This window comes from Schistocerca piceifrons, chromosome 2, assembly GCF_021461385.2.
Source record: "Schistocerca piceifrons isolate TAMUIC-IGC-003096 chromosome 2, iqSchPice1.1, whole genome shotgun sequence".
In the NCBI taxonomy this organism is placed as follows: Eukaryota; Metazoa; Arthropoda; class Insecta; order Orthoptera; family Acrididae; genus Schistocerca; species Schistocerca piceifrons.
In genome coordinates, this window is record NC_060139.1 from 1,046,503,945 (window position 1) to 1,046,529,087 (window position 25,143).

The following is a 25,143-nucleotide window of genomic DNA, read 5'->3' on the forward strand; positions in this document are numbered from 1 at the left end:
CTGTCATATTTATGAAGAGCATGGAAGTCTCAAAAATGCAACCTCAACATTACTTCACAAGCGGCTCTGTAGGAATGAAAATAAAGAAGCAGCAACAAGTGTACTACTTCTTATAAGGTGAACATAACCATTGCAGATTGTTTATAGGTCATGAAAAGAATTGAAGAAATGAGTGGATTTAAGAATTTTCTAATTAACTATTTCCACAGTAGAATAGTGTAAAAGTTCATGGAGATTATTTTTGAAAGAGAAAAATGTAGCTGTTGAAGGTAAAGTGTCATACTTAAAAAACAAACTGAAACTGTAGAACTCAACTACATGAAAGACAAATTTAATAATCATACATGTTAAAATTATTCACGCTAGTCAAACTGAGACAAGGATCAATGAAAGAGGAAATATAATTAAAATATTTTCCTCAAGGGGTAATGTGGAAAAGCAAGGTATTGAGAAGCTGAAGTGCTGCATTATGGGGAAAGAAAGAGCAAGTCATTTAGGATCCTAGGTCAAGATAGGCACAAAACACTGCAGATTATAAATAGGGACCCAAGAATGATACTTCACTAGAGAGATTCCAATTTTTGATAACCTAAGTGTTATCAGAAAAGTATGCAATCCACTAGCCAGTACACTTCATTCAAGACTGGAGGCTGGACAAGAAGTGAGATGAGCTGATTTTCTGAAAGAGAGAATACACTGTGAACTATATTTTTTTACAATTATGAAATTCAGGGTGTAATGTTCCAAATACATGTGCTTCTTATGTTAAAACTTTCAGTTCCTTTATATTCTGTTTCTTATGAATTTGGATGTGAAATGAGAATATATAAAAGTTGTGTCTTTATGCAGTTGACTGTTACATAGTATGAGGTATTCTTTCTCTTGTGATAAATGTGAATATACACTCCTGGAAATTGAAATAAGAACACCGTGAATTCATTGTCCCAGGAAGGGGAAACTTTATTGACACATTCCTGGGGTCAGATACATCACATGATCACACTGACAGAACCACAGGCACATAGACACAGGCAACAGAGCATGCACAATGTCGGCACTAGTACAGAGTATATCCACCTTTCGCAGCAATGCAGGCTGCTATTCTCCCATGAAGACGATCGTAGAGATGCTGGATGTAGTCCTGTGGAACGGCTTGCCATGCCATTTCCACCTGGCGCCTCAGTTGGACCAGCGTTCGTGCTGGACGTGCAGACCGCGTGAGACGACGCTTCATCCAGTCCCAAACATGCTCAATGGGGGACAGATCCGGAGATCTTGCTGGCCAGGGTAGTTGACTTACACCTTCTAGAGCACGTTGGGTGGCACGGGATACATGCGGACGTGCATTGTCCTGTTGGAACAACAAGTTCCCTTGCCGGTCTAGGAATGGTAGAACGATGGGTTCGATGACGGTTTGGATGTACCGTGCACTATTCAGTGTCCCCTCGACGATCACCAGTGGTGTACGGCCAGTGTAGGAGATCGCTCCCCACACAATGATGCCGGGTGTTGGCCCTGTGTGCCTCGGTCGTATGCAGTCCTGATTGTGGCCCTCACCTGCACGGTGCCAAACACGCATACGACCATCATTGGCACCAAGGCAAAAGCGACTCTCATCGCTGAAGATGACACGTCTCCATTCGTCCCTCCATTCACGCCTGTCGCGACACCACTGGATGCGGGCTGCACGATGTTGGGGCGTGAGCGGAAGATGGCCTAACGGTGTGCGGGACCGTAGCCCAGCTTCATGGAGACGGTTGCGAATGGTCCTCGCCGATACCCCAGGAGCAACAGTGTCCCTAATTTGCTGGGAAGTGGCGGTGCGGTCCCCTACGGCACTGCGTAGGATCCTACGGTCTTGGCGTGCATCCGTGCGTCGCTGCGGTCCAGTCCCAGGTCGACGGGCACGTGCACCTTCCGCCGACCACTGGCGACAACATCGATGTACTGTGGAGACCTCACGCCCCACGTGTTGAGCAATTCGGCGGTACGTCCACCCGGCCTCCCGCATGCCCACTATACGCCCTCGCTCAAAGTCCGTCAACTGCACATACTGTTCACGTCCACGCTGTCGCGGCATGCTACCAGTGTTAAAGACTGCGATGGAGCTCCGTATGCCACGGCAAACTGGCTGACACTGACGGCGGCGGTGCACAAATGATGCGCAGCTAGCGCCATTCGACGGCCAACACCGCGGTTCCTGGTGTGTCCGCTGTGGCGTGCGTGTGATCATTGCTTGTACAGCCCTCTCGCAGTGTCCGGAGCAAGTATGGTGGGTCTGACAGACCGGTGTCAATGTGTTCTTTTTTCCATTTCCAGGAGTGTAGATGCAAAATATGCATTATAATTTGCAAACACAAAATTATCTAATATATGCTGTTAAACAGCGAATTGTATCCTGAAACTTCCTGGCAGATTAAAACTGTGTGCCCGACCGAGACTTGAACTCGGGACCTTTGCCTTTCGCGGGCAAGTGCTCTACCGTCTGAGCTACCAAAGCACGACTCACACCCGGTACTCACAGCTTTACTTCTGCCAGTACCTTGTCTCCTACGTTCCCAACTTTACAGAAGCTCTCCTGCGAACCTTGCAGAACTGGCACTCCTGAAAGAAAGGATATTGTGGAGACATGGCTTAGCCACAGCCTGGGGGATATTTCCAGAATGAGATTTTCACTCTGCAGGGTTTGCAGGAGAGCTTCTGTAAAGCTGGGAAGGTAGGAGACGAGGTACTGGCAGAAGTAAAGCTGTGAGTACTGGGCGTGAGTAGTGCTTCGGTAGCTCAGATGGTAGAGCACTTGCCCGCGAAAGGCAAAGGTCCTGAGTTCGAGTCTCGGTCGGGCACACAGTTTTAATCTGCCAGGAAGTTTCATATCAGCGCACACTCAGCTACAGAGTGAAAATCTCATTCTGGAAACATCCCCCAGGCTGAGGCTAAGCCATGTCTCCGCAATATCCTTTCTTTCAGGAGTGCTAGTTCTGCAAGGTTCGCAGGAGAGCTTCTGTAAAGTTGGGAAGGTAGGAGACGAGGTACTGGTAGAAGTAAAGCTGTGAGTACCGGGCATGAGTCGTGCTTCGGTAGCTCAGATGGTAGAGCACTTGCCCGCGAAAGGCAAAGGTCCCGAGTTCGAGTCTCGGTCGGGCACACAGTTTTAATCTGCCAGGAAGTTTCATATCAGTGCACACTCCGCTGCAGAGGGAAAATCTCATTCTGGAATTGTATCCTGATGGACTATTTTATCAGAGATAGTTTGAAATAGCTTTTTTTTGCAGCATAGTACTGAGCCAAGTGACCTAGCACCTTAAAACAAAGGAACATATATGTTTGTCTCTTAACTGAAGTTCAGAAACTGATATAATGCAGACACAATTATCATAGCATCAAATACCCATAAAGATCAGGCCTGAACTCTCTCATGTGTGACACTGTTAACCTCAGCAAGTAAATACTTGGTAGCAGTTACCGAATACTTTGTCTTGTGTGTTGCTCAATGTTTTCCTTTCTTATTTTCAAATGAGGGAAGAAACTAATCCTGGTCCATTGTAGACTTTGATTGCAGCTTTCACATCACCAGAAGGGATCAGCAAACCCCATAATCATGTGTCAAGTTCTGCTTTCACAGAACAAGAGTGTAGGCTGCTGTCCTGGAAGAAGGAGCCAAGGCAGTTTCCCCAAACTGCTCCTCTCCCCTCTGGTGGTTATAATTCTGATTTGCTTATGCTCACAGCCAACTGTCAGTTTATAGTGTCTTTCCTGTAGCTGCCAGAAAACAAAACTTTGTAAAATGTTTTGACCATGCCAAAATTCTTTCTTTAATGTGCAGATATATTTCTGGTTCTACTTCTAAGCTCAGTGCCTTATCACTTCTACATGTAGCATTGACAAGTGTGTGTAACATGGCTATGAATGCCAACAAAAGATGTAAATTATTTTTGTAATTATCGAAATGGTTCAAAAGAGAAAGAAAAAGCTGCTATTTCTCAACAGAAACAATCAGTTATTGAAATTTTAAATAGAGCCAAAAGAAGAAAGCAAACAAAGACCATTTTTGAAAAAGCTTTTGAAGTTTTTGTGGAAGTAAACATAATAATCAAAAAGCTCCCCTATCGGCAGTAAGTTATTTCAAAGCATTAAAGCTTTGTCTTCGGGCATGTTGCTTGACAATATTTTAAATATGTGTGCCTAACCATTTACACACACACACACACACACACACACACACACACACACGCATGAATTTTGCCTAAAATATATGTGCATTTTACCAAAAATAAAACCACATTTTCAGGTCCTTATTCACCAATACTGCCAACAGTGTCTCCCCATGGGTAACATTTGTAGAGCCCGCAGCTCGTGGCCTAGTGGATAACGTTGCTGCCTCTGGATCATGGGGTCCGGATCCCGGGTCCCGGGTTCAATTCCCAGCCAGGTTGGGGATTTTCTCTGCCAGGGGACTGGGTGTTTGTGTTGTCCTCATCATTTCATCATCATCATTCATGACAGTGGCTCAATTGGACTTCGTTAAAAACTGGGACTTTGTATGGGCGCTGATGACCCCACAGTTGAGTGCCCCACAAACCAAACATCATCATCATCAGACATCTGTAGATATTTTAACCAACACAGGTCACCAATTGTAATTATAAATAGACTTGTACTGTTTTAGAATCAGTTTTTGAACACATAAAAGTGAGACTGACAGGAAATTTTGTGAGATATTCTTAATCTTTCATGAAATAATAAAAAATTTAAAGAGCAGTCGTTTTAGAGGTGGTGCTGTTGCATACTGATTTTATTTTATATATAAGCAAATGAACTTCACTGTTGAAAATGGTAGCTCAGATTATTTGTAGGTAAATAATGATATTTGTCTGTTATTTTCATTTAACCTTCACGTATTTAATAGTCTCCTAAAACACAAAAATAAATTAAACTTCTTGCTATTCATTTCGGTGGTGATCAAGAAAAGATCCTTTCAGTCACAATTACTAGAGCAAATTTTGTGTACAAGTTTCCTTGCCACTTCAAGAAATTTATCCCTTCGTCAGCACACTTGCTCAAGGTAAATGAAAATGAGGAAGACAATCACACAGCAGTAGCTGAGTTATGTGTGGTCCATAAAAAAAAAAAAGCACTCCGTCTTCAGGCCACAAGTGGCCTACCGGGACCATCCAACCACTGTGTCATCCTCAGAGGAGGATGCGGATAGGAGGGGCCTGGGGTCAGCACACTGCTCTCCCGGTCGTTATGATGGTATTCTTGACCGAAGCCGCTACTAGTCAGTCGAGTAGCTCCTCAATTGTCATCACGAGGCTGAGTGCACCCCAAAAAATCGCAACAGCGCATGGCGGCTGGATGGTCACCCATCCACGTGTCGTCCACGCCCAACAGCGCTTAACTTCGGTGTCTCACGGGAACTGGTGTATCCACTGCGGCAAGGCCATTGCCAATGTGTGGTCCATAGCCCCAAATAATAACATAGAGACTTAAATATCTTTTAGGCTATTACTCTTGTCATGGTTTAAGTACACACATAATCACACAGACACTCAAGTGAGCCCACCTGTTGCTGCAGCAACAACAAGAAGCTGGTGTTTATTGTGGGGGTTAGGACACATACAGCATACATTCTGAAGCAGCTATTGAAACATCAGAGGAAGGGGGCAATGAAGGAAGAATTGGTCACAGTAACAAAAATATTATGCAAGCTGAGTGTGTTGAGGATAGTACTTTGGGTATGATATCACTTATCTGCGGGCATGACAAGAGTTGGTCAAAGCCGAGTAGAGTTGGGCTTTCGAAGGCCTGGGTGATACTGATGGTCAGTGACTGCCTCATTGTACCAGGGGATTTGTTGGTGTCACATGGAGAAATACTATGATAAATCTGTTTTAGGACAGGATATTGTCTGTCTGTAAAGGCTCTGGCCAGGTTATCAGCATATTTTGCTAACTTTTGTGTCTCATTGAAAATGAGATGCATCCGAGCTTCATCTCTTTAAGTAGTGTTCCTTCATCTACCTAACAAATTCTAATCCACTCATCTGTCAAACCTACTGTCGGTCCTGTACCGCATTTGCAAGACTCACGCTTCACAGGCGTTTCCCATCCTATATAAGGTAGTGTCACTTGTGAAAGCAGCTGCATTGCATATGTATATGTTACAGTTACATACAGCATTTTAAATGGGGGTGACAACTAACTAGCTTTATATCCATACAAATGTACACTGCCAAATGGAGGCTAACAGCAATGACTTCAACAGTTACTTCAGTATTTGTGCAATTCTCTTGGCAGTTACCAGTTTCTTTGACTATGTCTTTCCCTCTCTTCCTCCCATTACCTCCCCACCCCTTCATTTCACTGTACATATGATCTGCTCCCAACAGCCAAGCTCCTGTCCTCTCCTACAATCCCTCTCATCCTGAGCAGCCACTTATAACTTGCAAGTGGGTGCATTTGGGTGTTGGTGTGGCTATGTGCGTACACTTAAGCTGAAGAAAGTGGTAGTTAATAAACTCCCTTTCCTACTATAAATGTCATTTTGATACACACAACTTAGCTACAGGTGCGTGGTTGGCTTTTCCCATTTTTGTTTATTGTTTCCATCCCTGATGGAATTGCACAAGATAGTCTAATGTAACTGTACAAACCTGACTGAATCACTGTAAGTTCTCAATTGTTTGAATTGGTAGACTCACAGTTCAATGATAGATGCAATACCATTTATTTAGATTCCCATTTATTCAGGCCAAAACACATTCTGGCAATGATTAGCTTATGTATGTCTTTTCATATCACACAATATTTGTGAATAAGAATGCCATTATTAACTGCATTCTGATTAGTCCACTTTTTCTTCAAGATAATAATGCCAATAAACCAAGTTATCTGTTGTACATAATGTCTTTTAGACAGTGGCAAACTCTTCAGAACACATTCACATAATGAAGTCCTCTGTTGTTCATATACTAATCATATACTGATGAGAAAATTTCACCAACACACCATTTGATCGAAGATGGATAATTAAAAACAGTTCTTGGAGTCAGTCATAAGATCTTTACTAGTATATTAATACAGAAAAGTTAGGTTGACTATTACAGCTGGGCATTCTTCTAAATAAGTTAGAAAGATATTTACACTGAATAATTATAGTCACATGAGTAGCTAATACCCTCTTTCACACAAAGAACTTTATATGGTATTGAACTTTAACTGTGAACTTTTTCACTAATATGTGGACTTTGATATAGAAATATTGACTGACTGATATCAGGTGAAAACTTTTCCACTAAGATATTAGCATGGTGATTGCAAAGCACAGACTGCCTACTTATTGTCTGGAGGTGGCATATATAGACAAGCATCAGGACAGCTGGTGAAATCAGTAATTAAATTTCACTTTATAGTGATGTAAGGGTCAAATTTAGTAGTGGTGTCATTCCAGTGAAGCAAGCAATAATTTTACTTGATTGCACATTAGATAACTATACAAGTAAGAAAGTCTGATGCACTGTCTGGCTGATACAATGTGCATCTCCCTTGTGGTTTACCAATTTTGATGGAAATTTCTCAGGTTTCAGTTTTCCTAATTTTTTTAATTTCTTAAGTAACACCTTACTCATGTAATCAAATCTATTATCTCGATTAGAAAAATTAGGACAGTAGAAGTATAATATCCAGCCAGCAAGGAAGCTTGAAAGATCAAATCATGGGAATATTTTCGGGTGGGGCAAACCTAGTTACAAATAATTAAAATATCTTTTTGTTGTTGTTGTGGTCTTCTGTTTAAAGACTGGTTTGTTGCAGCTCTGCATGCTACTCTGTCCTGTGCAATATTCTTTATCTCTGAATAACTACTGCAACCTACATCCTTATGAATCTGGTTACAGTATTCATCTCTTGGTCTCCCTCTACAGTTTTTACCTCCCGCCACAGACTTCCCTCCAATAACAAATTGGTGATCCCTTGATGACTCAGAATGTGTCCTATCAACTGATCCCTTGTTTTAGTCAAACTGTGCCATAAATTTCTTTTCTCCCCAATCCTATTCATTACTTCCACATTAGTTACATGATCTACCCACCTAATCTTTAACGTTTTTCAGTGACACCACATTCCAAAAGGTTCTATTCTCTTCTTGTTGAAACTGTTAATGCTTTTATACATGACTACATCTCATACAAATATATTCGGAAAATATGTAAGAACCTATATTCATTGTTAACAAGTTTCTCTTCTTCAGAAACACTTTTCTCGTCACTCCCATCTGCATTTTATACCCTCTCTGCATGGGCCATCATCAGGTATGTTGCTTCCCAAATAACAAAATGTGTCTACTGCTTTAAGTGTCTCATTTCCTAATCTAATTCCCGCATCATCACCAGATTTTTAGAAAAAATAAACTGCTTAATGGAAAGAAGGAAATTAGAGCTAGGTCTTTTTGGAAATAAACAATTATTACCTCATAACATTTTTAGGATCTCATGGCTTCTGAACATAGTCAATTACTGATTTCTCTTAAAAGAAAATATATCATGTAAAACTTATGGACCATTTGACTCAGCATAGTTCAATTAACTCTATGAACAGTAAATGTTAATGAAATATTACCTAACAAATAATTTCAATATTTTATTAATATACTATCAGAACAATAGAGGAAAAATTTTATTTGTTTTAGGACTAATATTGTACCAAATATCGTTATTACAATCTGTTACATTTCATAGTATGAAGAACTAAATCAAATCAGTCTTCAGATTGAAGACCACAACACCACCACTTTCTAAAAGTGTTTAATTTTAAAGTTTTAATGGAAGCAACTGAAGCTATATCCACAGTATTGATATCACTGTGCTATTAAATATGTGCTGGCTTCTCCAGTGACAAATGTTTCCAATATTCTGAATTTTTAATAACACAAGCACGCAAACAGAGCTTATTCTTTACAGTATATCCACATCCCACTTTAGAAGCTTGTTATAGTAAACTACACTCACCGGAATCAGTTATCCTGGTGTGCTTGAACTATAATCATTAAAATATGTTCTGCTGTACCATAGGAAATGTATAAAATGTTCATATATGTTTCATAATAAGCTCTCTTGACAATTTTCTTACTGTGTTGTGTTTTAGGTGGCAATCAGGCTGCAAAAAGAGCTAGATGAAGCTCTACAAAAACTGAAGGCTCAGGAAGAAGTTAAGGAAGACAAGAAACCTACAAAGAAACCTCCCATGCTTGGTTCAATTGGAAAAACATCATCAGGGGAGGTTTGTATAACTCTGATTGTTTCCTAAGATTTTGTTACTGTGTGGTAAAGTAAAGCAGATTGAACTAGCAGACTTAATACTCCCACCAGAGAATAGTATCACATTTCTAAGTAAAGAGTAAGTTATGAGATGTTCATTCACTCTTATGACTTATACCAGAAAATTATGATGTTGCATTTGACTGAAATCACAGTTTTAAAGGGAACCTTATCACCATAGATTGATGGTTAAGTTATGTAAAGGTTATGGTGCTGGTTGAATACAATACCTCATTATGTCATTTTGTGGAACAAGGGCATATTACACTGTTGACAGTTACACAGATTATTCATAGATGGTTGCTGTTTTAAGGGGATATGTTGTGTACCCATACAAGTTTTTTTTTCTTTCTCCATCCTTCCACTTTAATACTCATAAGAGAAAGAAAAGTTGGTAGCTTTTGAATCCTTTGTGGAACTAGAGTAAAAGCTAGAGTACACACACACACACACACACACACACACACACACACACACACACACACAATCACGCACCTGCGCCCCTACATAGTACCAGCTGGATTCAGAGTGTTGAGATTACAGTTTGGCATGTGGACTAGGGTCAGGTAGGGGTTGCATCAGGTATGGTGTGTGGAAGGAGAGAGAGGTGGGAGGCAAGAATAGGGGCTTGGGGTGGGTAGCTAGTGGCTTGGTGTGAGGCAGCTGGTTACCTGGCTAGGAATGTGAATTAGAGGGGTGTCAGTGACTCAATGCTTCTGCGATTCAGTTATTGGTCCCTTTAATCCTAAATTATTTACATTCCATGAGACATTTTGTATGTATACTCTTTCAGAACAAACACACAACGACAAACTTACAACTATATGTCATAAAAATCATTCATACTGATACAGGTGGACAGAGTCAATTTACATATGACAGTTTTGTCGTAAGTGCAGTGTAACACACACAGTCATTGAAAACATGTGTTCGCTTCCAGTTTTTAGACAGCACTCTTTTATTACTGTTTATTGACCTGATTCTGTGCTCTTGTGGTACATTTTCCATGTGTGTTGATGTTGATTAAAAATAGATAACGTGGGACTTTCCAGATATACCAGTCTTGCTTACTTCTTAAAATCATTTAGCTGTGATATTGAATGTGTGTTTATATTTATTTTTGTAATTATGACTATTGTAGTAAATAATAAGTGCTGCATTGTGACAAAGAGGAGTGGATTATCTGTGGCTCTACTGTTTGTGCAATCTTCAAAGAATTTGTTTGTGTTAAACTGATAAAAGGACAACAGGTTTATGTTATATATTTCAGAAACTTTCTCGAGAATCTTTAACCAGAGGGGGTTCTCAAGATGATCCTGCACAGTTACTCCGAGATCTCCAAGATGCAATGGAGAGAGAAGCAGACTTAAGAGAGCAACTTCGTTTTGCTGAAGAAGAGGTATTGTATATTAATATGTGCTTTCTTGGTACTAGTTTTTATGACCAGTGATTCCATAATGAATTTTAATTATCTCTGCAGAAACAAGCTCATTCAGAAATTAAGCATGAGGGTATATTTCAATCAGAACTGTTACTGTCAGTCTCTCAAATAACATACACTGAAGTTATGATGTCATTAAGTATATTTGATCCAACAATGATTGGCACTATTGATACAGATGAGATTTGATGCACAGCCATATTGAGTATATTTGCAGGACATTCTGTTGAATGACTTAACCAAACAAACATTTTTTGGACTCACTAATTCATAGAAAATGCTCAAAAAAATTGCACCACACTAGGCTTTTTGTGTATTTTTTTAAATTAGAACCTCCTCTCTCAGTACCCTTATGACCACAGCGAATTACTACATACAGTCACCTGTGTAATGGATGCAGAGGTAAACCTGCTGTCTCACTGCAGATCAGTAAAGAATGCTGTGTTCCCAGTTGTGAATAGGAAAATGCAGCTTGTGTACACTTTTGAATCTGTCAACTTGCCTCAAAGATCTGTTTCAAGTTTAGGCCATGCAGACATTGGCACTATATGTAGGGCAAGGATGGTTGTCAGCATGGGAAGTACATACCAAATTGGTGTTCACCACAGCGACACCATTCAAAAATTTGATTGCTATTGTGAAACACAAAACACTGAATATCTGCATTGTAGTGAGTGTGTGCCATCAACAAAACCAGCTGATGGCTGCTGCATACTAATTTATGCATGTAGATAATGCAACTTAACTGTGCACTACCTTTTTGGACTCAGCTGTGGGGTTTGTGGTGACCTAGGCAACATGTAATAATCTCCACATGATCAGTTTGTCCCCTAGACATCCATTACAAACAGCAATGTATGTTCTGAACTGGTATCTTCTGCAGATGTCAGCTGCCTCTCATTGCTGTTGAGGTATTTAAAGGCTGTGCTGTGTTTGGGGTAGGATTCTCCAACCTGTTGCGTTGTCATATAAACAATATTTTAATGATAGATTTGTCCTTCAAGATGATGATGCATGATCATATTGCGCCCACTTTGTGAACACTTTCTTCCAGCAGGCAGGCCTGTGGTACATGCTGACAAGAGCTTGGTTCAGCACTGTTTGGCCCAATTGAAACTTGCAATGTTTTGTCACAGGAACCTCATGATATGGTGGATGACTTAAGGAGGTCAACTGTTGAAGAGTGTGCTTTTATGGATGGTTTGCCACAGCATAGAATGTTTTCAAGTCCAGACTTTGATCTCATGGATGTCCAGAGAAGTGAACTTTTCAACAGATTGCCTTGATTTTGACTATTATTTTGTTTAAAATGTTTCGAGAAATTACTGCAAATGAGTTGCAGGCATTTTCAAAAACATGTATTCATCATAGTTGAAGTGTTCCACATCCACAAGGGATAAAAGTTTTAATTTTTTTTTTATTTCATAGTGTAGTTTTTTTTTCTTTTTTTGGCTTCATAAGGCATAATCTGTCATTCCCTATTCCTGCTGAATCAAATCTCACAAATGTTCACAGATATGCAGGTGATGCAAAACTTACTTCAGCAGTTTGTATTTTGTTCCAATATAAATACATCAATTGTATTTCAATGAAAATAATCAATTTTTGGAAAATATAAATGGATAGATGAAAAAAATCTACTCATCAAGCAGTGGCACGAGAAAACAGAGGTAAAATTTAAGGAAATGTGCAAGCTTTCGAATCCAGTGGCTCCTTCTTCTGGCAGAATTGTTGAAGGGGATGGGAGAGGGATGAAGAAAAAGGACTGGCAATGTTTAGGAAAGTGGTGACTTCAAGCAAGTCATGCTGAATCCTGGGTCAGGAGAGACTTACCAGAGAGGATGAGAAGGAAAGACTGATTGCTGGGGACTGTGCTGGATGAGAGATTATCAGTTGTATTTGTAACTGGATATTATACCTAAACATTCAAAGAATAATCTGTGGGAAAAATGATATTTCTAATGTGACTGATCAGGTGATTGTTTCAGTTCAGTTTCAAAACTCACAAAGTCAAAATATCTTTCCAAGGATGAAAGTGTGTTAGAATATTAGCTGTTCTTTGGGCAGTACAAAACATCTTAAAGTTTTAAAATCAATAATACAATTTAAAAATACAGCTAAACAGGAAAAACATATAATCCTTCTGAATGTAAAGGAAACCATGCATCTTAACTAAATACAGATACTTTGATTATTGAGAGGAAAGTAGTCATATTTATTGAGAAAATGTGACATACTATTTGTAGGAACTGCAGACAATGAACCATACAAATATGTTGATTACATGACATTCTTGCGGTATAATAATGGCATTTCCTTGATGTTGATTCCGCACAGCTGTAATGGAAAATACCTCTTATTAAATCTCTTTGCAAATCGTGGTGATGGTTTATCTCAACAAGCTGCAAGCTTTAAAACTGAACTTGCATGAGATTCTAGCTTGGACTTGTATGTAATACCTTCCGGTATTGACTTTGACGTGTTCCATTGTTATGGCCATTGGTGGACAATTTTTGAAGCTTGGCTAATATAAAATTATTTCCATGCAGGCAGTACGTCCTTTGATAGTAAAGTTACTAACATCATGACAGACATTTATCAGGAAATTTTATGTGTTATTAAAATTTTGACCATCAAGATCTCATGTGAAACTTATCCTTGGAATGAAGTAAAAGTTACATAACTTGATGTTGGAGGCATGTAGAAAAATAGGAAAATAGAAAATAAAAGCTTTATGAAGATGACATACTGCTGACAGCCTGACTGGCTGGCCAATCTTACATAAATATTTAAAAAATCATAATTACATTTTTCTATGAATTTCAAATGGAGGTTGTTGTAAGATGGGTTGTAGAGCCAAAGGATAAATCCTTGTAATGGAAGTCATATGCTAATAAATTTTACTTATTTCTGGTAGATTAACAGTATCAAACAACAATGGAAGTAACCCATTAAATGAAATGCATAGGAACACTACATTCACAATTACATACAAGGTTGTACCTTTATTACAGCAATGTAAAGACTAGCCATATTTGGATTGCCTTCTATATTTGACTTCAGTATAGCTGCTTGTCAGTGTTCAGGCAGACCATACCCATATTGAAGATTCGTACAACCACAGAATGCTGAAATAATGCAGATGTGAAATATAAATAAACAGAATAACTGATGACTGTAAAACCTTCCCACAGAATGATCTGATGCACTTGGTATTTGAGATTCATTCTGCAGGAAACACCTTAGGATTCAATCATAGACAATGTCTTAGGTGTCAAGCAAATTAGGCACTTAAGAGCACATGTTAGAAAACCAAGAGATATTATTAGGAAATCCAACCATGTTAGCATATTGTTACATAGAACGTGAAATGCATACCATGTCCTAGATTTAGAATGAGAGCACTTAAGAAGAATGCTCTCCTACTTCATTGAGAAGAATGGAAAGCAGGTTACAGTTTATGTTCACATTGATGACAAGTTCATCAGATACAGCACATGTTTATATCCAGAAAAACATAAACTATAAGCTGTTGTCACCAGTCAAGGACCTGCAACAAACAGATAGGAAATTCACTGTCTATTTGTAGGTTAACACCATTGTGTTTACACTTTGTGGCTCCTCTGTCATTTTCCCATCATTTTCCTTTTCTGTTTGCACATGATAATTTTACAGAACGATATGGGTTGCTGCTAGTGATTGAAAAGAATGCTCCTGATATGATTTACATTTTACTGTATTTTTCCTCCCACTGACATTTGTATCTATACATATATTTCCAAATAACAGATGTACAGTAGAACTTCTTTTCCCACTTCACACCATGCTTTCTCTGTAAATTGCCTCCTGCTGTAGCCTGGGAGCTTATAGGTTTATAAAATAGGATGTTGTCTTTTTCTTTTTTCTCAGTCTTCTCACAGGTTTGATTCAGCTTCTACACCAACCCCTTAAGCTCAAAGTAACATGTGCATCTTATGTCCTCAGTTATTTGCTAGATGTGTTCCATTCTTGCCACACAGCTTTTACTCTCTATAGTTCCCTCTAGTAGCATGGAGGCTATTCCCTTATGCCTTAGAAAATTTACTATCATCGTGTCCCTTCTTCTTTTCAATGTTCTCCATATGTTGCTTTCTTTGCAAATTCTGTGGAAAGCCTCCTCATTCCTTATCTTAAGAGTTCACATGATTTTCGGAATTCTTTTGTAGCAATACATTTTGAATATTTCAATTGTATTCTGTTCTGATTTTACCAATGTCAACAATTTGCTGCCATACAGTGCTGTGATGCAAACGTACATTCTCAGAAATTCCTTCCTCAAATTAAGGTCTGTATTTGATACTAGTAGATTTCTCTTGGCCAGGCAGGAACGCCCTATTTGCCTGTGTAGTAGATTTCTCTTGGTCAGGAATGCCCTCTTTGCCTGTGATAGTCTGATTTTTATGTCCTCCTCCTTCATATGTCATGGGTTATTTTACTTCCAAGGTAGCAGAATTCCTTAACTTTGTGTACTTCATGATCACACATTTTGATTTTTTGTTTCTCACTATTTTCTTCTACTACTTCTCATTACATTTGTCTTTTTCCAGTTTATTCCCAATCCATAGTCTGTACTTATTGGACTGTTCACTCCACTCAACAGATCCTGTAATTCTTCTTAGATCTTACTGAGGATAGCAAAGTCACCAGCTAATCTTATCACTATGTCCTTTCACCCAGAATTTTAGTCCCACTCATGAACCTTTCTTTCATTTCCATCATTGCTTCTTCAATGTAAATGTTGAAGAGTAAGGGTGAAAGACTGCATCCCTGCCTTATGGCTTTTTTAATCCTTGACATGAGCAAGTGCACAACGTACTACTCATACATATGTAAGGAACAGCTGTCTTTATGCTACCAAGGTAAATATGTGTGGGCAACTTCACAGTTTAATCTTAGTTTAGTTAAACAACAATAAAACAAACTTGCATTAAATGAGCTGAATCACTCTTTAACCAAGCAGTAATAAAATGATCTTTCATTATACCAATCTGTTGTCACGTACAAGTGTTATCCCACAGTAATGTCCCACTTGAAGCATTAAACAGCGCAGTTGCATTAGATCCCACCAAGATGCTTATTTGATTGCTAATTATCTTGCAGATAACTGCCATATTGGGGGTGTGCTGTTGGCTCAGAATCTGGGTCTTTTTCTTTGATAGATAGTATTTTATTTTATTTTTTTATTTTTATTTATTTATTTATTTATTTTTATTTATTTATTTATTTATTTTTATTTATTTATTTATTTTGCCTCACTCGCTGTTTATTTTATATTACTACTGCTCACTTGGATGTATGATAGCACAACTTAGCACTGTGTTAGCTGAAGCACTAATGAGGCAATAGGTAAGGGCTTGAAGGGGGGGAAAAAAACCACAGACAAGACAATGTTATTTGTAGTTGGCTCACTTTGTACATAGGTGTGCCTGCCCGAGGGTTAATCTGAGCATTTCCTTCTTGGTCTTCCAAACTTACTGTTGCCTCATGGTTCTTGTTCATATTGTTTTCACTCTCTTTCCCTATGGCCTACTTTTATTTTTCTTAGAATTTCAAAAACATCATGCACCTTGTTTCCATTATCAAGTGCAACATCAGAACTGCCTCTCTGGTGTCTTTATCTTTCTTAAAGTGAAACTGATGGTCATCTAACAGATCCTCCATTTAATTTTCAATTCTTCTGTACGTTATTCTTGTCAGAAAGTGACTTTAATGAGATGTTAAGCTGATTGTGCAATTGTTTCGCACCTATCTGCACTTGCTATTTTTGGAACTGTATGGATGATATTTTTCTAAAAGTCTGATGGCATGGTGCTAGTCTCATGGATTCTGCACACCCACTTGAATAGTTGTTTGGCTGCCATTTCCCTCAATGTTTTTAAAAATTCTGATGGCATGTAATCTATCCCTTCTGGTCTTCCAGAGCTCTCTTCAGTTCTGGCTTTAATACTGAATCCCCTACATCATCCATATCAACACTAGTTTCTTCTTCTGCAAGTCAGGAGACAAGTTCTCCCCTCATACAGGCCTACAGTGTACTCTTTTCACCTATCCACTCTCCCCTCTGTGTTTAATAGTGGAACTCCCAATACACTTTAAATCTTACCAACATTGTTTTTAATTTCACAGAAGGTTGTTTTGAGTTTTCTACATGCTGAGTCAGTCTTTCCGAGATCATTTTCTTTTTCTTTCTCAATGTATTTGCATTTTTTCTGCATTCATTTCATTTTGGCTGCCCTGCACTTCCTATTTCCTTTATCCCTAAGTGATTTACATTGTTGTATTCCTGCCTTTTCCTTAACATTTTTGTACTACCATCTTTTGCTGATCAATTGAAGTATTTCTTCTGTTACCTAGGGTTCCTTTGGAGTTACCTTTCTAGTATCTGTAACTGACCGTCCAATATCTGTAATTGCCCTTTTTAAAGTTTCCATTCCTCTTCTACCCAGTTTAGAGATGTCCATCCTCTTCAAGTAAACTGCCTGCCATGATATACTTTATTACAATATCCACATCCTTAATGTACTTCTAATGCATCACATCATTCGTCAGTATTTCAGTTTCCCACTTCCTTCCACACTGATTCTTCTGTATGATTGTCTTAAACTTCGGTCCACACTTCCCATAAAAAGCTAATATTCAAAACCTGCTCATTAATTTTCAAAATAAAACAATATGGCTCTGTGTTTGAAAAGGTGACAAAACTCAGATTGCGTGGCAATACAGATACCAAGTCACTGGTGACTGCTTGGTAACATATTGTGAACCATTTACTGGTATGTTTTTGTGCAGTCACACCATCTGTGGAGTTCTAATTAAATAGTTGCTGTTTATCTTCTATCAATTGCTTAATAATCCCTTGTTTATGTTGATTTTATTCAAAGGAAATTGTTACCTACACCAGTAACAACACAGACCTGGATAGAACATACTGCAACTTCACATCTGACTTTGCAATGAACACTGCTAAATGGCATGTAGCTAACAAGAGTTTCCTATTCTTGTGTCTAGATAATTGGATAACTTGTAGAAGGGTAGCTAGTGAGCTGTTTGAATTGGTAGCTAACAAGGTATGTTTGAATTGGTAGGAATTCTCAGTTTCTTGCTGCATGTTAAATGGGAGCTTGTTGCGTACATTTTCACCAGAGTACATAACTACATCTGAAGCATAAACAAAGAGCAAAGCCTTGATGAAAATTGGTCTTAAGTCTTATATTGTGAATGCCCAAATTGTAGGTCAGCTGAAACAGATGTTTATTATCATCATCAAAAACCATTAAGAAGTAAATACACTAAGAAGTGAACGTAAGAAATACAAGATCCTTAAAGAGGCCTCTGTAAGACATTTGGTTATGTACCTTACACAGTATCCCTGTTGTAGACTTATGTTGAATAAATACTTTATTTACTATGTGTCCATTTCCCCAGAAAATAATTACACCAGACAAGACAAAATAAGCAAACAACTTTGTCTTTAAATAAAGACAGCAAGATACTGCTAAGAGCAAATTACATTGAAACAAGCTTTTGAACTCATTTTGTACCAGAACAGGAAAGGAAATTGAATAGAAGACATCCTATTTAGGTAAGACATTAAAAACCCCAGTCTAGAAGGCCAGATGAGGATTGGGACCCCACTTCACTGATGATGAAAATAAGTGCACAACCTCAGTCTATACTGATTCCAGAATACATAGGAAATAATTGTTGTGTTAGGTCAAAATAGTGAAGGAGAGGGCCATAAAAGACTCCTTTGAGGGCTGTACAAAGCTTTCGTGCTGGTAATTACTTTTTTAATTATGCTTGTTACAATAAACTTTTTGTGGCTCTTTTTTCATTTCATGTACAGTGCCAATTTTAATTTCTGTTCATGTGTATTTGCTTTTAATTTTTTTGAAGTTTAAAGCTACTGACTTTTACTATTTATGCAATGACAAATAGTATTTAAATTATCAGGGACTTTTTTATAAATTTATGACAGTAGTTTTGGGACAGAAACATTTTTTTCCAATAGTTAGTCAGTGTTTTGCTATACTGTATACATCATTTATATTTTTAAAGTAAAAGAAATAAGGCTGATTTTTTTCTGATCTGTAATAGACGATTTTTAATATTGTCTTAGCTGCAGAGAAGAGGACGGTCAAAAATGATATTGCGAGATATCACAGAAGCACTTCCCTCGGATGTGCACTCTGAATTATTGTCGAAGCTTTCTGGCCTGAGTCATCATGAAACACCTGTTCCCAAGGAAGTGCTCCATTCATCATTCGGATTGCAATCCAGTGAAGATCCACTGCAAATCAGTTCACTGGCTCGCCCAGTGGTCATCCAGTCTGCATTTAAATCACATACAGCAATGCATTCTCTCTCAAAATCAGTTGAAAAATCTGACATGGGAACACAGACACTGAATGTAAGCAACCGTACTACGAGGTCAGTTCAGGTATCTCTTCCAGAAATAGAGTATCAAGTGTCATCAACACAGACTTTGCACTTTGAGACAGTTAATGAAGAGACGCAGACATCTGCACAAAGAAATTTTGAAGTTGAAACACAGACTGACACAGAGTCTGTAAATCAGTGTACACAGACAGAATTTATACACAGTGTTGAAACAAGAGAAACTCAGTGTTATGCAGTTCACTCTATCTCAGACATAAAAGAAGTGCAGACTGATTTTACAGCCTACATTGATGCACCATTGAATGTGCAGGCCATTAGTGAAAATGATGTGAGATTCTTAGACAGTGTAGAAAACATTTACACTGGATCATTTGTTGAGAACAAATCAGATTCAGATGAATATCTAGATGCAGCAGAAACATTGACAGAAAGTAGAACACCAATGAATGACAGTGCAGGGGAAAATATAAAAGACACTACATCTGTTGGTGTCCAGGTTATACATGATGAATTTGTTGATGAAACAAGCAGAGCACCTGCACTTCATCAAAATGTTATTGCTATGCGACAGATGCAGTTTTCCCTGTCTACAATGTATCCACATGGAGCACTTCTGTCATCTTGTTCACCCATGTCAGTGCTGATGGCACCTTTAGGTATGAAGACAGTGTGTATTTGTTCAAAGAAAAGTTTTAATTTTCTTGTGGTGCTTACACTTGTTTTGTGTGTAATTTTTTTATGTTCTACACAAGGAAATTAAAAAATTTCTTATGAAGCAGTTCTCTGAAACCACACAGTAATATTTCACATATCTGAAAAACAATAAGAATAGAACCAATTTTCCAGCACTTGATATTTACTGACTGTGTGTTTCCAGATAATATTGCTCTTAGTTGTAAGTTCTAGACTGTAAATCACTGAAATCCTTCTTTTCAGGCTCAAAGATTGCGCAAGAAGTCAGCTAGGGTCGAGGATGATAATGAATCGCTGGTGTTGCAGCTGAAGAAAATGGCTACAAAGGCCAGAAGTATGTTTTATCTTATCAAAATGCCTGAGGGTTGGAAACCTAATTCATCATTTGTAATAGTAGTTCTTGCTTTTTCCTCTGACACTTCTTACAAAAGCCTGTTTTCTGATTTATGATCCCACAAATTTCTTGCATTGCATTGAATGCTTTATGTTCTTTCTGAGCCGTGACCATTTTCTACGGCTGCATTAATTAGTACTATTCTTATAAGACTTTTGTGATTTCATGGAGTCTTGTGTTATTTATATGAACTGAGACATTATTCATAACTGTCTATTACCTTTAACTGTAAAATTTACTGTGTGCTTTAATTTGTGGCTTTCTGCGTATGGGATATCTAATATTTTATCCTGTTCAACAAATATCCCATAGTTCCTCACTCCTACTAATTAAGTCATAATCATGCCCACAGGAAATGCAGTTAAAGTGTGTGCCTTATAATAAACATGCAATTGTTTGCTACCCTTGCTTAATGATAGTATGACAACTCGTTTGCTAGTTTCAAATCCATGCTGCTTTTATGATGTAATAGTGCAATTACAAGATCACACTTTTAACAAATAGTCCACAAACCAGAAACTATACCTATTGAATGAGATATAAACTTGCCATTGTTTTCTACCGCTGCTAACAATAATATGGCAACTTATTTGCTAGTTTCAAATTCCATGCTGCCTCATAATGATATTAATTCATTTGCAAGGGTAACAGCTGTAACATGTTATCCACAAAGTAGAAACTATGTAGAATGAGACAGACAACTCTAAAAATGATAGAGCATTCCATGATGAAGCCTTAAGGTTAGAGAATTGGATATCAGTTTTTAATTTCAGTGCTGTAGGTTATACTACATAATATTCTATAATTTACATACACATGTATATTAAATTTTTCACACAGCTTACAAAATCAGCAGCTTATGCTAATTAGCAAATAACTGCCTGAAAGGTAAAATAGCATGACCACTAAACTTTCTGAGAAAAGTAATATTTGTTTATTTAAAATGACATTGAAATGTTGTTAATCATAGAATTGGTAGATTATGACTTTTGCATATAAATATTATTTTTAGCATGCAAGCCTATTGTATTAGCAACACAATTCTTGATAGACACATTACTCTTGTATATTACTGTCAAGATTAGTTTGGTTTAGATAAGCTGTGACTGCAGTTGATGTCTTTGAAAGTTTCCATCTACTTACTTGTACATAAAAGTGCTTGACTGCACTTGAAAAAGAAGATAAGAGCTTGTTGAACTGCTTGCTTGTCATTCTTGAAGACCGGCTTTTAGTGTGTGTGTAAAATATTCCGGATAGAATAGATAGCAATGAGGAAGTTAAGTGGAAAAATTAGGCTCTTTTACATAAGTGATCCAATACATATCTATTTAATGTCTTTAGTGAGTATTTTTTTTTACTTCTATTTTATTTTTTTTGTGACCTAAAAGCCTGGGCATTTGTTCCATTAATGTGGGCATACAATTCCTACTGGCATCTGTGTTTTCTTTGTATTTGCTTGTATGTGATATAAAATGGGCATGACTCTGCTCAGTGTGCTATCCTTGCCACTAAGGGTTCACATTTAAAGTGAGTGCTGAATTATTTTTGTAATTCTGTCAAAGGGAAAATTCAATTGAGACAACAGAGAAATTATAAGAAGACAGAACGATTGGCCATTACTGACCTTCAGAAGGAGAAATTCCAAGTATATTGCCTACAGACATATATAAAAGCAGAAAAACTATCTTAATTTTTGGAGCTGTTAGTCCTTTCCTCAGGTAGGAGAAAGGGTAGGTTCAGGTTGGTCCATCTCAGCATCAGATGTGAGTGGCATGTCCATCTTTTCCAGCCTTCGCCAACTCTTCCTCTCTGAGGAAGAAACTGACAATGACAAAAACTAGTGTAATTTTTTTGTACTGTCGAATTGTCTATCAACAGTACTTGAAAGTTCACACACACACACACACACACACACACACACACACACACACACACACACACACACACCGGATGTAACAAAGAATTATGGTGAATCCTTAAGAGCACATTTCTCGTACTCAGTAGCAGAAAATATGTTATATTCACATGGGTTGGGGAACAATTTGTTCCCAAGATAGAAATCATTTTCTATAACTTTTCATAGTACATTAATAATAGGAAACACTTATAACAAGAATGCATCAGCCTACCACATGAAACTGTTTTGTACAGGAAATATTCAAAATGCTCTCTTGGTTACGTCTGGTGAAGCTGTAATTGTAGGGTTCGTCACCAGTGTTTTATGTACCACTTCACCAAAGGTCCTGTTAATATGCAACTCACATCTTGCTTGTGCTGTTATGTGTCTCATATCACCACATTACTTTCACATAGCATCAACTGTATAATTGATCATTACAAATGGGACAAGCATGGAACTATTTAATAGAGATCATCATGAGTTTGGTTTCTGATACAGTGCCCCGAAAGTGTACACAAATCTGGAGTTGACTATGCTGCTTAATGTTTGTAGTGTGATAGATTTCCAGAACAGAAGTCCCCTGTCTGGCAGACATTTGGTGGATAGGAAGAGGTGTCCCAATTCGCTCGCCTCGACATTATTTAAACCTTTACACTCAAGGTTGTTATTTGTGTTGGCATTTTGTAACCAAACCCCGGTTAATATATCAGTGAAAATTATCAGTTTTTGAAAATATAATGTAACTGGATAGATAAAACTTTTGCTCGCCAAGTGGTGGGAAGAGAAATCATATATAAAGGTTTAGTAAATTTGCAAGCTTTTGGAGCCAGTGGCTCCTTCTGGCAGAAGGGTTGAAGGGGAAGGAAAATGGAACAAGGAAGGGGACAGCGAAGTTTAGGAAATAGAGAGAGTTCAAGAAAGACACCCAGAACTCCGGGTCAGGGGAGACCTATTGTACAGGATGAGAAGGAAAGACTGATTGTTGGGACTGCACCGGATGAGATCTGAAAAGCTTAAAGCTGGAAAATAGTATAACAATCAAGACAGAGATTACTGACAATACATGGCGCAAGAATTAATAAGAGCAGAAAACCTTAAGTGCATTGTTTATGGTAGAGGTGGAGGGCAGGGAAAAATAGAGAGGTCAGAAAGTAAAAGATACAGAAAATTAAAAGTGAGTGTAGTATAACAATCAAGACAGAGATTACTGACAATACATGGCGCAAGAATTAATAAGAGCAGAAAACCTTAAGTGCATTGTTTATGGTAGAGGTGGAGGGCAGGGAAAAATAGAGAGGTCAGAAAGTAAAAGATACAGAAAATTAAAAGTGAGTGTAGTATAACAATCAAGACAGAGATTACTGACAATACATGGCGCAAGAATTAATAAGAGCAGAAAACCTTAAGTGCATTGTTTATGGTAGAGGTGGAGGGCAGGGAAAAATAGAGAGGTCAGAAAGTAAAAGATACAGAAAATTAAAAGTGAGTGAAAAAAAGGAAGTTACTGAGAAGAAATGCTGAGACCAAAGAGATCAATGTACATCAAGGTCAGGCGGCAGTCACCAACAATCAGTCTTCCCTTCTCATTCTCTCTGGTAAATCTCCCTTGACCCAGGGTCTTGACGACTTTTCTGAATGCTCCTCATTTCCTAAACCTCACCAGTCCTTCACCTTTAACACTTCTGCCAGGAAAAGGAGTCACTGACTCCAAAAGTTTGCAAATTTCAATAAATTTGATATGTATGTTCTCCTGCTGCCACTTGGTTGAGTATACTTTTTATCTATACAGTTACGTTATATAGCTTCAAAAATTGAAAAATTGAGATAGTTCTACAGTTCAAATGTCTTGGAGAATCATCAAGAAGAACTAAGGGAGAAAGAAACATGATTAAATAAAAACAACAAAGTGAAAAAAGCTCAATTTCCAATCTGGTTACCATGTAATAGGATACACTTGTCAGACATTAAGATCCAACACTAGAAAACTGCCAGTCTCTTAGAAGAAGTCACTTATGCTTGTGACATCCTATTACAACTTAAAAATGAAGGAAGAACAGATCAGGTCCTCAGAACTGAAAGAAAAATCATGACAATTGGAACAAATAAAAATATGTCAGTTCTGGAGATTCGCCCCCCCCAACGAAACTTTCAACTGAGAGACTGACCTGGTCACCAACATAATGAAGAAGAAAAGAATGTCTTATGTCTTCCAGTGAAGCGTTGAGATCTACATCTACCTCTATACATCTACTCTGCAAGCCATCATATGGTGTGTGGTGGAGGGTACCCTGTAGTACTACTGCTAGTCCTTTCCTTTCCCACCTCACTCACAAGTAGAGCAAGGGGAAAATGGCTGACTGTGTGCCTCTGTATGAGCCCTAATTTCTCTATCTTAACTTATCTTTGTGGCCCTTATGCAAAATGTATATTAGCTGCAGTAGAATCATTCTGCAGTCAGCTTCAAATGCCAGTTCTCTAAATTTCCTTAATAGTGTTCCTGAAAAAGAACATCAACTTCCCACTAAGAATTGTCATTTGAGTTTCTGAAGCGTCACCATAATACTTGCAGGTTGACCGAACCTACTGCTAACAAACCTAGCAGCTTACCTCTGAATTCAACTATGTTACTGTGTCAAGCAGGACACTACTAATGCTTTACTCAAAGATTACAGGCCTGTTTCCTACTCATCTGCACTGACTTACATTTTTATACATTTAGAGCTAGCTTCCATTCATCATACCAACTAGAAATGTTGTCTAAATCATCTTGTATATCTCCACAGTCACTAAACAACAATACCCCCCTATACACTACAGCACCGTCAGCAAAGAAACACAGATTGCTGCCCACTCTGTCTGCCAGATCATTTATATATATAGAAAATATATATAATATAAATATATATGAAAAATATATGGAAATAGTTCTAGGTAGGTATGTATCCACACTACACATTAACCCT

At 38.1% G+C, this 25,143-nt stretch overlaps 1 protein-coding gene across 2 annotated transcripts in view; it reads left to right on the forward strand.

Annotated features, from left to right (window-relative positions):
• Positions 1–25,143, forward strand: part of LOC124774718 (trichohyalin) — a 402,178-nt gene that overhangs the window by 203,462 nt on the left and 173,573 nt on the right. Inside the window, exons 11-13 of one of the 2 annotated variants that reach the window (XM_047249503.1) lie at positions 9,141–9,275; positions 10,584–10,712; positions 18,913–19,849. In XM_047249503.1, coding sequence (XP_047105459.1) covers positions 9,141–9,275; positions 10,584–10,712; positions 18,913–19,849 — 1,201 coding nt within the window. Of the gene's footprint in view, positions 1–9,140; positions 9,276–10,583; positions 10,713–18,912; positions 19,850–20,129; positions 20,221–25,143 lie in introns of both variants that reach the window. The other variant, XM_047249504.1, reaches the window with a different exon arrangement.